Here is a 15,745-nt window from a genome sequence, read left to right on the forward strand (position 1 = left end):
TATGGGAAAAATCTAATCCGTTCCCTTTCAATCACGTGTTGGAATCTACTTCATTGTAAGCATCACTTTCCATTCAGAGCTGAGAGTTATGATTAGTGAGAAGCATTAACAGAAAAGAATAGAGAGGAAATGAAGTGAACTGAGGGACCAACAAGCACACACCAGGAGGAGGAAAATTCACAAGGTGGAAGTTGTTGGCCTCTAGTGTAAATAATGTTGAAAATGAGCCATTTGCTCCTTTTTTGAGATATTGACTCTCCCCCCATCTCATTTCGCCTTTTTAGTCCTCTCCAAATGGATATCACCTTAGATTCTGAACCAAGCCCTCCCTTATGGGGAACCTACTGATTCTCCCTGTCAGACCCTGACACCCTGGATAGTCCTACATTCCCAAAGTCTGAGGAAGGTCTGGAAGTGATTTTGGCTCTAGACATGGGCCTAACACCTTAGGTCACCTCAAGAAAAACACTCTCCTTACTTGCATTTCAATAATAAACCTCCACCATTTGGTTATAGTAAATATGTTTATGCAAATTCAGCATACGTGTGAAATAATGGCTGATCCAGACAGAATTCTCAATATTTGTCTACATCTAACTTTACATGTTTGTTCATTTGTTGGAGTTCTGACACTGAGCTTTCTTGTTATTTCTCATTTTTAGACTTTAGAGCTTATTTCTGAAACCCTCAAGCGAATTTTCCTGATTTTTCCACAATTCTGTTTTGGCTATGGTTTGATTGAACTATCACAACAACAGTCAGTCCTGGACTTCTTGAAAGCATATGGAGTGCAATACCCAAGCGAAACTTTTGAAATGGACAAACTTGGTGCAATGTTTGTGGCTTTGGTCTCCCAGGGCACCATGTTTTTTCTCTTGCGACTTTTAATCAACGAATGGCTAATAAAAAAGTTCAGGTAAATATAATGAAAGCATAGTTTTTGACATCCATGATGGAGCTCAGTTTCAAATATGCAGGGAGGGGTCAATAGCCCATTTTTCCACTAGTAGTATGGAAATGTTTTGGTCAAAAACTTTAAAAATTTTGTAGTGTAATTTGTCATTTATTTCATTCTAATAAGTAGTTATCTCACCTTACTATGTTTCTACAAGGTTTGCTCTAGAATAAGGAAAAAATTAAATAAGTACAGTTGTTATCCTTAAAGAGTAAGATCCAGTGTCAGAGAGAAAATACATGCATGAACACAAATTTGAGTTTGGTAGGATATAAAACACTTTCATGGGCAGAAATGAGAAAGAGGATTGAGTATGTGCCATGTCGGCAATGAGTTTGGGAAAAACAAGTCAAAATAAAGTGAGGATAACACCATAAATGAAAAGACGTGCACATTACAGTGATGCAGCAGTTCTATTTATAGTAAGTTTTCGTACAGATATGTCTGCACAAATGCAGGATTATTTATACATAAGAAAACTGCTCATCACAGTAACCATCTTTAACAGCAAAAGAATGGAAACAACCAGAATGTCCTTTGTTTAAAGACTAGTTAAATAATGGGCATATATTCAGAAATACAACATTATGCACTTGAATCCTTGGTGAAGAGATTTGGACTTTATTCAGCAAACAAATGGTAGTTCATTAAATGTCTTGAACAGAGAGTGCTATGATCAAATAGTGCTTTGGGGGTGCCATTTTGTGGAGCTAGTGCAGAGCAGAATGGGACAGTCAGACACTGGCACAGCTTGAGGCTCCTGTAGCAATCTAGATGGGGAGCAAAAGCTCTCCATGAGGATAGAAATAGAGATGATTCATGGCAGAACAGTATACGGCACTGTTCTGAATGGATTTTGTAATAGGGAAGATTCAAAGAAAACATCACAATTAGAGAAAGATTTTGTAATAGAGAAGATTCAAAGAAAACATCACAATTAGATAGGTCTCTGGACCTATCATTAAAAGAAACAGAGACATTATGAGGAAGACCTGGATTGATGTGTTGAATTTTCACATTTTATTTGTTTGATTTGGTTTTGGTATTTGTTAGGCAAGATATTGAGGTGAGTTTGGAACTTAGTGAGTTTGCAGAGCTGATAACCCTAAAATATTGTCTAGATCCTGAGTGAGACATTGATAGTGAAAAGCATATAGAATGAAGAATGATGCCCTATTATTGATAATTTTAAAATAGATCTGCTTATAGCATTGTGCATATAGTTAACTTAAAGCTTAGTTAAGAAAATGGATTTCATGTTTTGTGTTACCACAATTTTAAGAGAGAGAGGTGAAGAAGAGGAAGAGGAAGGTTTTTCTGTTAGTTAGTTTGTTTATTGTTTTAAAAACATGATGGCTGTTCTTGGGCTGGTAGTTGTTGATTTTACTAATAATTCTGAATCCCCTCTTGGAGACTAACTTAAGACACATTTTTATCTCCTTGTTACTGAATTTAGGGTTCAGAATTTTAACAGTGGATCTGTAAACATTTAAGGCATGGAAAATAAAACCACTTCCTAAATGAATATGGTGAAGAGAGTTCATACTAGTTTTTTTAGTTATTTGCATCACAGAGTACATGATAAAATTTAAAAGAAGCATAATAATGGATGGTATACTTTCAGCAAAGTGAAAACACATTAGAACATATCAAAATTGAGTGCTGATCTTTCATAATCATTGATGTAAAATCACTGGGTCCATTTCTTAGACTCTTCTTCAGAAAATTTAGCTCCTCGCCTGTGGCAGAGACAATAGATGAAGATGAAGATGTGCGGGCTGAGAGACTGAGGGTGGAGAATGGTGCTGCTGAGTTTGACCTGGTCCAGCTCCATCGTCTCACAAAGACCTACCAGCTTATCCACAAAAAGATTATTGCTGTAAACAACATAAGCATTGGGATACCTGCTGGAGAGGTAAGGAACTATGTCTTGTTTCTATTATTTTAAGTGGCATAAGTTACAAAAATCTTCAGTTATTTAACTTCAATTTTTTTTGAAATATGAAACTTAAGTTCTGAATATTTCCATGAGATATGTGAGTGTGTGTATGTGTGTGTGTGTGTGTGTGTGTGTGTATGTGTGTGTAATTTACATGTCTATATTACTTGCCCTGTGAATCTTCCCTCTTGGCAGGGGGATTCACTAATAGCAATCCCACAGCAAGTCCCAATCCCTTACCCAAATTCCTCTTCTCTCTGGGGTGGACTTTCCTGCAGAGAGCCTGTTTAGACAGGGTATTCTCTTCAATATTTCATTTCCAAAACCTTTCCAAAAAATACCATGAGGAAATCAGAAATTCTCGGAAAAAAAAAAAAAAAAAGGTCCTAGAACAGCATCTATTTATATTCTTGCTATTTTCACAGACACAATATGAAGGCAACTTGAAAAAAAAAAAGAAAAAGAATATGGCTATTTCCCTTAGTTTTCTGAGAAGAACTGCAAACTTTATGCACCCAATTTATTAAAAAACATAAAAAAATATAGCTTTAGCAGCTTATTCAGTAAAGTTGGGATTTTTGTGTGAATAGTTTAAAAATCTATAAATGTAATTACATCATTGGGTGAGCATATCTTACTTGTGGGGTATTTTATGGGTGTCACAGAAAGGGGTGCTATTGCAATATGTAAAGCAGATCCTCTGTATGTACAAATGTTCACATGGCAAAAGGAAAAAAAAAAACATATCCACTTCTTTTAAAAGAGAAAGCTTTACCAAACTACCAAACACCACGAATAATTCTAATGGCTTATTTTTCTTGGAAATGATTTTTCCAGGGAAGAGGGAAAGAGACAACAATAGCAGTGTATCTAAGTTTTTCACCTTTTTCTCCCTCAAACTAGTGCTTTGGCCTTCTTGGCGTGAATGGAGCAGGGAAGACCACCATATTCAAGATGCTGACTGGGGACATCATTCCTTCCAGCGGAAACATTTTGATAAGAAATAAGACTGGGTATGAAAAGCTTAGGCTTTCACTTACTGAAAGCACCAAAATAAAAACAATTTCAGTGAACGTTTTATGTAATTTGGGGGTTGTATTATTAAATTTTTAGGCGGAGGGAAAAAAGCTATTGAAGTAAAGGGATATTTTTATACCTTAAAGTATGACTTTGATAATGGGATTATTTTATCCCCTTTTATCAAAATTACCAACCACCGTGACCAAAATAGAGCCACCTTCCCAACATTTGGGGACCAAGGAAGACAGGTCTTTTGAAACTCACATGCTTTTGATCTTCTCCATTCAGATCGCTGGGCCTTGTGGACTCTCACAGTTCCTTTGTTGGCTACTGCCCTCAGGAAGATGCCTTAGATGACCTGATGTCAGTGGAAGAACATCTGTATTTCTATGCCAGGGTGCATGGAATTCCAGAAAAAGATATTAAAGAGGTGAGTACACATGTGAAAAACTCGTTCCTTTGAAGACCATTGCTGTTCCTGTTTCTCAGTCCACTACACCCCCCAGGAAACTAACTTGACATCTGGAAAACGGTGACATTTTCCTCCTAGCAGTGACAATGAACCCGACTTAGCTTGATTGTGTGTCCTGCATACACACCTATGAACTCAGCTTTAGAAACTCCTCAGCTGTGTTTGTTCAGTTACCCTTTTAAGAACTGTCAAACAGAGGATCATGCTTGCATTAGGCTATGAGCTGGGCCTTGGATGCTGATGCCTGTACTTCCTTTGGTGTCCAAATAAGCATTGACACCTACAATTAACTGCCAAAAGCCTGAGTGGCACAGAAAAGCTTCCATTTTTATTTATTTATATTTTGATGTTGGGGATTCAACCCAGGACCTTACACATGCTAAGCACACGCCCTACCACTGATCTATGTCCCCAGTCCCCCATTTTGACTTTTAATCTGTGAGTCTACCTTACTGCAGCTATTTGCCTTTGTAATGGGATGGCTAACCCTTAGGGCAGTTTCCTCTGTTTCACAACCCTGGAGACCTGCTGTATAAAGTCCAACCAGGATTTCATTATTTGCCAGGGCTATTTAACTACAGAAATAACCACAAGAACCCATGATTCCTAATGCACTAAAGTTTTGATAGTGGGTCAGTTTTAAATAGACTTAAAACCTTTGTGACAAATCGCCTCTCAGTAAGAAGAAAGATGAAGCAGTGATGACAATCAATGAGAAACCTGCCTTTGAATTCTTTTTTAGTTCTTTTAAGCTTTTAAGCTTTATAGGAGAATCCTGTGGTAATACAGCATAAAGTACAATTTGCAGTTGTAAACACACACACACACACACACACACACACACACACACACATTTGGGGAAAAGAATCCCATTTGAAAATGAGTCTCTGAGGAATTGCTTTTTATTTCTTTAAATAAACCATGAATTTTGAAATGGGTCTTTGAAAATGGAAATAAAAATCTATGTTGAATTTAAATGTTTTCTTTTTTTCTACATCTATATTGTTCATGACAAAATTTTCTTTCCACAAGCCGATTTTCTTCTATTTGATGCTTTAAGGGTTTGGACAGGGAAAGGTCAAGCTAATTCTTCTTTTATTATCCACAGACTGTTCATAAACTCCTTAGGAGACTTCACTTGATGCCCTACAAGGACAGAGCTACCTCTATGTGCAGTTATGGCACAAAAAGAAAATTATCCACTGCGCTGGCCTTGATAGGAAAACCTTCGATTCTACTGCTGGTAAGAGATTCATTAGGAAAAAGGCTACTAAGTAGTTTAAACACCATATCCTCTTGTGCATGCTAGCAATTTCATCATCTTTATTCAAGTCAATATTTAGTGACATCTTACCAGGTGCCAGCTATTGTGCAAAGATGCACCATCGAATTAAGGGAATTTACATCAGCACAGAACTTATGACCACATAGGTCCTCAGAAAACATTTTTTTTTTTTTGTCTCCTGAAGCAATGTGGGTTTCAGTGAAAATGATTAGCATGGGAATGGGAATTAACTGAGACAAATTCAGGGTATTCAAATCACTAAGTGAAGTTATGGAACGTGGCAAAAATTTAATTCCCATTTATTGACAAAATCATTATCTGTTAGGAACTGATGGGATAAACTGGGATTTTCTGTTTCTTGAGAGGACAGGCACATTTTAGAACAATGTGTTGTGCTATGATTTTGTTTCTTTGAAGCTTAAAAATATGAATTACCTAACCTGAAATGGGATGGATAATATACCATGCTATTTTGTCTGAATTTAGGAGAGGGAGAGCAAGAAACCTATTCTACATTCATATTTTAATTAAGAGTTGGAAAATTAAATTGATCACCTGAAAATAAAAATTACACCTAGGAAAATTACACCTATAGTATTCTGTCCTCCAGGCCCAATATTGAAGAAGGATTTATTTCAGAGAAACAAACTTGTCCTTATTTTAGAAGATCCCCTTCATTCAGTGACCTCCAAACTCTGAAAAAGAATTAACTTATGCAATAAAAATCCAGTTATAAATCACCACATTATTCCAGAGTTAAGTCATACAGTGGATCAAATCATTGAAATTGCCCAGATAGAATGATGCACAGCCTAGCTTTCTGTAATACCGGCAGCTTCTAACGCGTCGCATCCCTGCCAATCGATGCTTATAATAGAATTCTATTGTGTAAGTGTCCCTTAAACTGAACACAACAATCCTTAGGCACCCTTGTGAGATAATACATGTAAAACATTTTAAAATATTAAAAGCACTACTTAAATGTTGTATAGTAATGAGCCCAAAGAAATATAAGTTCTGAGAGAAAGACCCTGTTTTCTCCTTCTACATTTGTTTACTATGTAAGCTATTTCCTTCAAAAATAGGAACAATGACAGTCTATCTTTTACTGTTTCCCCAAATTAACACTCACTCCTTTCTTTAAATTTAACATGTTAGGGGCTGGGGCTATAGCTCAGTGGCAGAGTGATTGTCCAGCTGTGTGAGGCACGGGGTTTGATCCTCTTAAAAATAAACAAATGAAATAAAGACATTCTGTCCATCTACAACTACAATTTTTTTTTAATTTAACATACTACTATAAAAATAAGCCACTGATTATCCCATGTACGTATTTTCCACTTCAGATACATTTTTAAATTTTTACCTACTCTTGACCTATATTTTGTTTCTTTAATCATCTGTCAGGATCTATTATTGCTTATTTAGATTATCTGCTGTTGCATTTTGAATTTGGCATCTGAACACTTTTGAAAGCATCATTTACTTTGAAAAATAGTGTCTATTTCTACTTGGTAACTTCTGCAAATCTTATTTTTGTTTTCCAAGGAGTGTTAAATTTCAATTAATAACATAAAACTAAAAATATGCCTCCAACATATTAACTGAAATGTCAAATTGTGTTCTTTTCTGCTTCACATAGCACGTTATCACTCGCCGTCACAATTCTGCTTTCATGAGCAAGATAGCAATCTTGTTGATGTAGCTCCCTATATATATGTGACAATGTAGAATTAAATGTAAAACTCCTGCCTTGTCAGTAACTGAAGCAGAATTTTTTTCCAAAGAAACCTAAGAGATGGATGTAAAGCCACAGGGTGTCAACTTTACTGAGACTTTTTTTAAAACATATTGACAATTTTATATAGTTAATTTTGAGCTTTTTGACGGCAGCCGAAAGAGACCTATTAAGTATAAAACAAGTTTAGTCACAGGACTTTGAAAACAGATTTCTGTTCTAGGGAATTGAGATGCAGTGATTCATGTAAAGAACCTCATCAAAACTTAATTAATTTGATAAATTTTTCTTGTAACTCCCTATTAAGGATGAGCCGAGCTCTGGGATGGATCCTAAGTCGAAACGGCACCTCTGGAAGATCATTTCAGAAGAGGTACAGAACAAATGTTCTGTCATCCTCACCTCTCACAGGTAAATCGAGGGCAGGATCTTTAAAGTCAAATGGCACCATTTTAGAATGATAGCTGAAAAAAGCAGTCCCATGAAATCTATTTAGATGATCAACACCACAATTGTATGGAAGGGTTTTATGTTTGTAGATTATGGGCAAGCCAAGCAGGTTTCATGGTGAGAATATTGGGATGAGGCAGAGTGTAAGATCTAAACAGTGTTTTTGAAAACAATTTTTCTTGGACCTATAGCCCTCTTAACTCAATGATGGCTCCCTATTCCCTATCAAATAAAGTTCAGGATCCTTAGGCTTAGTGTGCAAGGCCTCCTGGCCTCATCTAATCTCCAGCCTCTTTTTCCTGCGACATTTCTGCTATCAGTTGTCATGAACAACTCATGGTTCTGCATGCTCGCACTACCTCTTCCTATCTCCTTTCTTCAGCTGTGCTTTCTACTTGAAATAGTCTCTTCACCAACTATCTCTGGGTTCTAATCTTACCAGTTTTTCCAGAACCATTTCATTGGCTTTTCCTCCCATGAAGTAGTCCCCCTGAATCAGCTAAGTATAAGAGGTACTAAAGCATTTTATCTGTGGCTTTCTTATGAGGTTGGCCTTGTGTTGTAATTTGGATTAAGTTCACCTTGCATTATAATGATCCTATAGTGGAAAAAGTATTGGATTTGTTTATTACCAAGAGACTTATTTATATCTTAACTTTGTCCTCAGCACACTGGAGCAGATCATTTCATTTCCATGAATATTTGCATGAAGTAGACAGGGTGATGCGTAAGATTGCCTCCAGTTCTCATTGTCCATGAAATGAGAGAGCATGTAATTGAGTACAGGTTAACTAGTTATAAATCCAAAACATAAAAGCCAAGCAGAGTAAGAGGCATAATGAAAAATCTTGGGGTTGTTTTAGAAACCTTTCTTAGGAAATGTATATCCTGAGTCAGAGCCTAAAAGATTTTGAAAGAAATATTGTTTTTGATAGAGAGGGCATTCTAGGTGAAAGAGATGGCCTTCAGTTTTAGAGGAAACACTAATAAACCCTACCTGAAGACATCCCATTTATATTTTAAGAGATTCTATTTTTTTTTTATTCTCCTCCAGGAGAGATTTCTAAGGTGCTATAATGAAATGATTAAACTTGTGCTTATGAACTTCAACCCAGTTTTCTATGCTCTGAATGTTGATGTGATTCTGCTCTGTCTTTCAGCATGGAAGAATGTGAAGCCCTCTGTACCAGGCTGGCCATTATGGTGAATGGGAGGTTCCAATGCATAGGATCTTTGCAGCACATAAAAAGCAGGTAAAGAACAAATATGGTTTTACCCATTGTGTAGGACTGTCAATCTAATGGTGCCTCAGTTTCAAAGAGTATGTCAGCAACCTGTTTTGCCTGTAGTAAAACAGGTATGGAAAAGCTGATCATTGTAAGTAATCATTGACTCACCTTAAATTTGCATTATTTTATTAAGGGTTTATTATACTTTTTTATTAATGACTCCAATCTTTGAAGGCCTAAGACTAATAATAATAATAATAATAATAATAATAATAATATAAAACAAATAATGTACAAATGAAATACTCTGAGTAACTAATTTTAAGAGTTTACTGAATAATAAATTAGACCTTGACAAGTATATGAAGGCATAGATTTTTATCTAGCATGTTCATTTGCCATTTGCCCAGGCTTTCACTAAGCTATGTGACACTTTTAGCACATTGAAAATCTTTTAATCAGGATTACATGGAGAAATGTGCATAAATATTATATTATCATCAAATTCAAATTAAATTAATAGTTTCTATTCAGCAGGGTGTATATGCATTTTTACATATCCATGTTAATCTCCATATTTCAGGATGATACTTTATACCTTTCTGCAGAACAACCTGACTTTCTTATAAAATAGTATTAACCAAGATAAAGAAAAAAAGATAAATGAGGCTTTTTGTTGCTCTTAGGGTGTTTGTTTTAACTTGTTTAAAAATGCTACTCTTGGTATAATTAATTCCAGCATATTTATTTAGTATTTATTTTTAAACCCCCAGTAATTTTTATCTTCACTGTTATTACTGAATCTCCAATGCCCCACTTCTCAAAGCTTTTCTTACTTTAAATTAGAAAGTATTTAACCCCAGAAATTGCCATCGTTTGCTAATTTATTGATGTCAAAGAAAGTCAAGATTTTATGTTTTCCTTTCCACTGTTGCTTTTGCCCAAAGAATCTGACTTAGTATAGAGGTAGAAATAAATAAGAAACCAAGGCAGTGAACTTATTTCAAGTTTGCAACATGCCCTGAACTTTTATGGCAAAATGATAGTCTTTATATAAGAAATGGGGCCATAATGGTCGGCTCGGGTCCTATTTCATTATCTAGAATTTCAGGGGAGCTATTTTGGCAAAACGTAACTCATACTGTATTTTGCACTTTTTCTTTCTAGGTTTGGACGTGGATTTACTGTCAAGGTTCACTTGAAGAATAACAAAGTGAGCATGGAGACCCTCACGAGGTTCATGCAGCTCCACTTTCCAAAAACGTACTTAAAAGTAAGTGTAACCTGCCTGTGGCGCTTGGCCAGCTTTGACACTCAGAATATCTGACATCACAAGGAATGTGCACCACATTAGTTTCAAGTTGCATGAGATACACAGAAGCACACTTAATATGAGCAAAGAATTTCAAATGATTTATTTTTATACCTATTTAAAGTTAACATAGTCCTTTCATATACAGGCGTTTATTTCTCTCTCAAACAAAAGTTTCATGACCATACAATATTTGTTTTCAAGTTTTATACAGTGCCAGTTTACTAGTTACATATGTTTGGGAACTGAGGGATGACAGGTATTATATGACCAATGGCACTTCTTAGGGAAAAAAATGTTAGTGAGTTCCAGAATGTTATAGCTGGAGGAGGTTAACTCCTTTGTTCCCCTCACTTGAAAAATAAACCCACAAAGATCTGTATGATCCTCATGTCCCACAGTAGTTGAAGTATAGCTTTGATTTTTAACTGACATGTGCATTGTGTAGCCACAGGATGGACACATAAGATTATATGCAGCGTGTTCTTAAAATTAATGCACTTCCTTCTGGAACAGCAATTTATAGAAGTTGATGAAATGGAAAATAGTCGTTTAAAAAAAAAATCAGATCTGGAATAATGAAAAGAAGCCAAAGAGCCATGGGCTGAGCCCAGTTGTGCTGGGTGATACCCAGCAAGACATTGAGTCTCTGATCCTTGTTTTTCTCATATGTAAACAAAAATCAACATCTACTTCACAACATTGATGTTAACTTCAAATAGGTATAAAAATAAATCATTTGAAATTCTTTGTTCATATTAAGTGTGCTTCAGAGTATCTGTGTGTCCATAAAGATACTTCATACTCTATAAAGTACAATATTAATGTGAACTAATTAATGTGAACAAAACAATGCATCTTTAAATTAATTCTTGTATCTTTACAAATTAATTTTGCCTCAGCCTCCACAGGCTTTGGCTAACTTCTGTAGGAAATAATAGCTTTCATGATTGTTATCAAGACCCATTTCTATCATTTAAATTTAAATCAAATTTTACAGTTAAAGGATACCTTTATGCACAATTTTATTGGTCATACACTTTTTCTTTTGGTAAATTTCTGAGCTGAAATCTTTATTTACTGAGTGATGAAATTACATTTTCCCTGGTCTGTTCCTCAGGAGACCAGTGCCATACAAGGCAAATGAAGTGATGATAAAAGTTTGATTTTTCTCTGAGCAGACCATGCTTTACAAGTCTGCAGTGGTTTCTACATCTCTAGAAAGGAAACAGCCAGAGCAAAAATCAAAGGTTGAAATAAGGAAAGTGGTCAGATAACCGTGATAGGCATAATGCAAAAAAGAGTCCATCAGGGGGGTCAGGCACTGAGCAGAAGGGTGAAGAAAAAGAGATCTGGAGGAGTAGGCTGAAACACACCATCCTGACCTGGTCCATAGAAACCACAGGGGTAGACTCTGAAATAAGAGATCATCCCAGTCGTGGTGTTTAGAAAGATTGCTGTAGCTGCTCCATGCTAGAGTAAATCAGTGTCCATTTCTAGGGTTCTGAGGAGACTATTGCAGCAACTTGGTGTGGAGTGATAAGTATCAAGTTAATAATGTCAATGATGCAAATAGAGAGGAAAGGTTCAATTTGAAAGACATCTTAGAGAAAAATGAAAGACATAGTAACCGATTCGATATTCAGAAAAGTGGTGTTATTGATACTCCAGGGCAGTAAGAATAGAGTACTAGTGATACTATTGACTAAAATTTTAAAAACTGAAAAGAATCTTAAGACTATGACGCCATTTGGATGAGTCTCTCCTACGGTGCTTTTGAAATGTAACATCTTTAGCCAATAGAAATTGAGCAGCTCATTTCCAGCCTTTTAGAACAATTGTAACCTAAAAATGCAATTTCTAAAATTGATCTCAGAGAAAGATTATGTGAGCAGAGCATAAGCTGATGTGTGAGGTACCATTCCGCAATTTTTTTTTTCAGGCAACGTTATGACTTTAGAAGTGAATATGAATGCAGAATGCTTTGGAATTTTTATTAACTTTTTAATTTGTTTTCTCTTTAACGTTCATAAAATTTTTCATCTCATCTCTACAAGCTGTTAGTTTGAAAACACCCCTTATTTACACAGTAGCATCAGATTCAGTGGAATGAATTTCAATATTTTTCTTAACCCTCAATAAAGTAATATCTAATCAAGTCAATATTACCTAACATTGCAAGATAATTTATTTCTTTTGGTTCCCATAGGATCAGCACCTTAGCATGCTAGAGTATCATGTGCCAGTCACGGCAGGAGGAGTAGCAAACATTTTTGATCTGCTGGAAACCAACAAGGCTGCTTTAAATATCACAAATTTCCTAGTGAGTCAGACCACTCTAGAAGAGGTAAGGTGTATGCTACGATCCATGTGCACAGTGTCACATATTAATTATTATGCATCCTGGTTATTTCTTTTTAATGACATTCAATTTATTTTTAATTGAAGCAACATCTAATCTTGCACCTGAAAAACTTAGCAAAGAGCCTTATTTATTTTGGGATATTGAAAAAAAAGAAAAAGATGTGAAAGGCATTAACTATTTTTAAAGGAGAAATGAAGATTTTTCTATTCCATGTCCATAAGCTTACATGTATATGGGAAGCAACAAAACGTACTTTTTGACCTACAAAAAAAAAAAAAAAAAAAAAAGCTGTCATTACTCTCTCCTGATAGGTTTTATAAGGACATTTCACTGGCTTCCTGATTAGGTGGGATAGGAGAAGACCGAGAGAGAATTTGCAGAACTTTATGTCTACTAAATTCACACAATTAAAGCAGCCACTGCAGAATCCTGTTCTTCTACTTACACCTGTCTTAATTACATTTATATTCAATAGCTAGAGGCTGAGTAGGTCATTCATCATCACCTCTGCACTGTCTTAACTAAGTTCAGCCCAGCCAACATGACATGTAGAATGTTTGATTGTGTCTGTCATTGAAAAGGGTCTGAAAATAAGTCCTGACAGGCCTCTGTGTCAAAGTATCATGCTGCATTTTATGAATAACTTTTATAATGGGGCTTTAGGCATCTTAATAGGGACTTAAGATAATTATGGCTTTTCTAACACAGATTTAGTCTTTGATTTGTGACCAACTACCAGCATCATGCCTGGCAAAAACTAGACACTTGATAAATAGTTTTTGGATGAATCGATGTCTAATAGACTTAAGGACTTCCTGTTAAATAATTGGCTAACTAAACAGAATGTGGGCTTTCTATACAAATCCTATGTTGGTGCATTATCCCTTGAAACTAGTGACATTTCTCTCAACATTTCTATATAAACATTTGCTAGGACTTTTGAACTGGGCTCCTTGTTTATACTTGATAGAGATATTGATATAAATCATATGGATACAGATATGTAACTATAGATATTCAGCTATAGCTTTAGATTCAGATATGATTATAGATATAATCACAGTCATAAATATAATCACAGATGTGTTATTTTCAAACTCCAGGTAGAGTTGACTGCACAAAAGGACTCCAAGTGAGGATATGTACATACTTATGGGCATGAGCCTACAAAATCTGGCTTTCTGATTTGCTTTTTCATTTTGTGTGTGTGGGGGGTGGGTGTGTGTCTGTGTGTTTGTGTGTGTGTGTGAGAGAGAGAGAGAGAGAGAGAAAGAGAGAAATTAGCCTTATTGTCTCCTTTGGTTTATCAGCACTAATGGCCTTATTTTCCTTTAAAAAAAATAACAGGTTTTCATCAACTTTGCCAAAGATCAAAAGTCCTATGAAAATGCTGATACCAGTAGCCAAGGTTCCACCATAAGTTTAGACTCACAGGATGACCGGATAGAGTCTTAGCATCCTTGAATCATTCAATTTCAGCAAATGGCCAATGTATGCGTTTTGAAGAAGACATCACTTCCTCAAAATCTCTTCATTTTTAAAGTGTTATACTATCCAGCAAGGCGCCATTGTGTAAGACTTAAAAGTTATAAATGAAAAATTTATTTTCCTGAGGTCAATGAATGTTATTGTTACTGGAATGGAATTCTGTATATTCAACACTGTGAGCATAACGTATGTGTTCTTACGCAAAGGTGAGACCACCTGTTGATGAATGTCTTAATTTATTACTTTCAATAAAGAGATAGCCTAAAAGGCATGTATATTAGTAGGTGGAAAGTAAGAGTGAAGAAGAAAAGTAAGGTGGATTGGGGTAGGTAAGGTTGGTGAACAAACAAAATAATTTATTTCTAAAAAATAACAGGATGCACATCATCATGAATATGAGTCCACTGTGATACGTAAAGTGCTAAGATTAACATTGGCAGTAAGCTGAGATCACAATGTCTACAAAGTGTGTGTGTGTGTGTGTGTGTGTGTGTGGGTGGGTGGGTCATGGTTAGTATCATGTGAACACAATACTGAACCCAAAGAAGTGCCTTTCTACAAGATGCCATAGAGGGACAGTTTACCCTGGTGGTAAGCAGAACTTGAGTTCCTTCCTGGCCTGCCTTGCCAATCATAAGGCTCACGTGGAGACAGAAACTAATTGTTCTTTAGGTGGAAAGGAAGTGTGTCAGATGGGCAGATACAAACCCTGAAAACTGATTAAGAGTTCATGTGCTGCTGGCAGGCGACATTTTTAAAACTCTTACAGAAACCCTCATATTCCACGTTTCTCCTCGGGAAATGTTTCTGTGGAGGGAAAATGAATATGAACATAATTTTCAGCTGATTGCCCTGCTGATCCAGAATTGTGAGAATGGCTTTGGATAGACTTCATAACAATGCTGAGTTACGTAATCCTCAAGGAAGGTGCTGTATGTACTGTGTGTGTATGTGTGTGTGCATGCTTGTGTGTGAATATGTACACGTTTGCCATTTTGGGCACAATTGTTTCTGTTTCAAAAACCAATAAACTCCAAGTTTAGGAAAAAAAAAACATTCGTGTTGTCATTTCATTTCTTTGAGAAGAGCCAAGAAACTAAAAATATAGGTCATGTGGCCCACAAGTCCCATGTGTTCTGTCCCCGCTTTCCTCTCCATCTTCAACTCCAACCATCTCCCCTGGCTCTTCAGGATCTAGTCATGCTGGACTCCTTCAGTTTTTCTAATGCTTCAAGCTCTTTTGCATCTCCAGACCTTCACACATGCTGTTCCTTTGTGGGAGATGCTCTTCCCTCACCTTTTGTGCCTAAGCAACAGTCTTCAGAAATATTATACTTTCTCAGAGAAGCTTTACTGCCCTGCTTTCTCTGTTGAAATCTGACTCCCCACTCTTCTACTACCATATTTGTTTGTGCCTCCTACTTTTCTGTCAAATCATGCCTAGTAATTTGTCATCTATGCAGATTAAGCATACATATCTTCACAGATGGCA

The 15,745-nt window shown here is 36.1% G+C and overlaps 1 protein-coding gene across 2 annotated transcripts in view; it reads left to right on the forward strand.

Annotated features, from left to right (window-relative positions):
* Nucleotides 1–14,220, forward strand: part of Abca12 (ATP binding cassette subfamily A member 12) — a 162,293-nt gene extending 148,073 nt beyond the window's left edge. For both annotated transcript variants that reach the window (XM_076866065.2, XM_076866066.2), the window contains exons 44-53: nt 663–916; nt 2,666–2,870; nt 3,798–3,907; nt 4,203–4,344; nt 5,495–5,629; nt 7,717–7,820; nt 9,020–9,112; nt 10,256–10,361; nt 12,610–12,747; nt 14,113–14,220. In XM_076866065.2, coding sequence (XP_076722180.2) covers nt 663–916; nt 2,666–2,870; nt 3,798–3,907; nt 4,203–4,344; nt 5,495–5,629; nt 7,717–7,820; nt 9,020–9,112; nt 10,256–10,361; nt 12,610–12,747; nt 14,113–14,220 — 1,395 coding nt within the window. The remainder of the gene's footprint in view (nt 1–662; nt 917–2,665; nt 2,871–3,797; nt 3,908–4,202; nt 4,345–5,494; nt 5,630–7,716; nt 7,821–9,019; nt 9,113–10,255; nt 10,362–12,609; nt 12,748–14,112) is intronic.
* The last annotated feature ends 1,525 nt before the right edge of the window (nt 14,221–15,745 follow it).

This window comes from Callospermophilus lateralis, chromosome 9 (genome assembly GCF_048772815.1).
Source record: "Callospermophilus lateralis isolate mCalLat2 chromosome 9, mCalLat2.hap1, whole genome shotgun sequence".
Taxonomy (NCBI): domain Eukaryota; kingdom Metazoa; phylum Chordata; class Mammalia; order Rodentia; family Sciuridae; genus Callospermophilus; species Callospermophilus lateralis.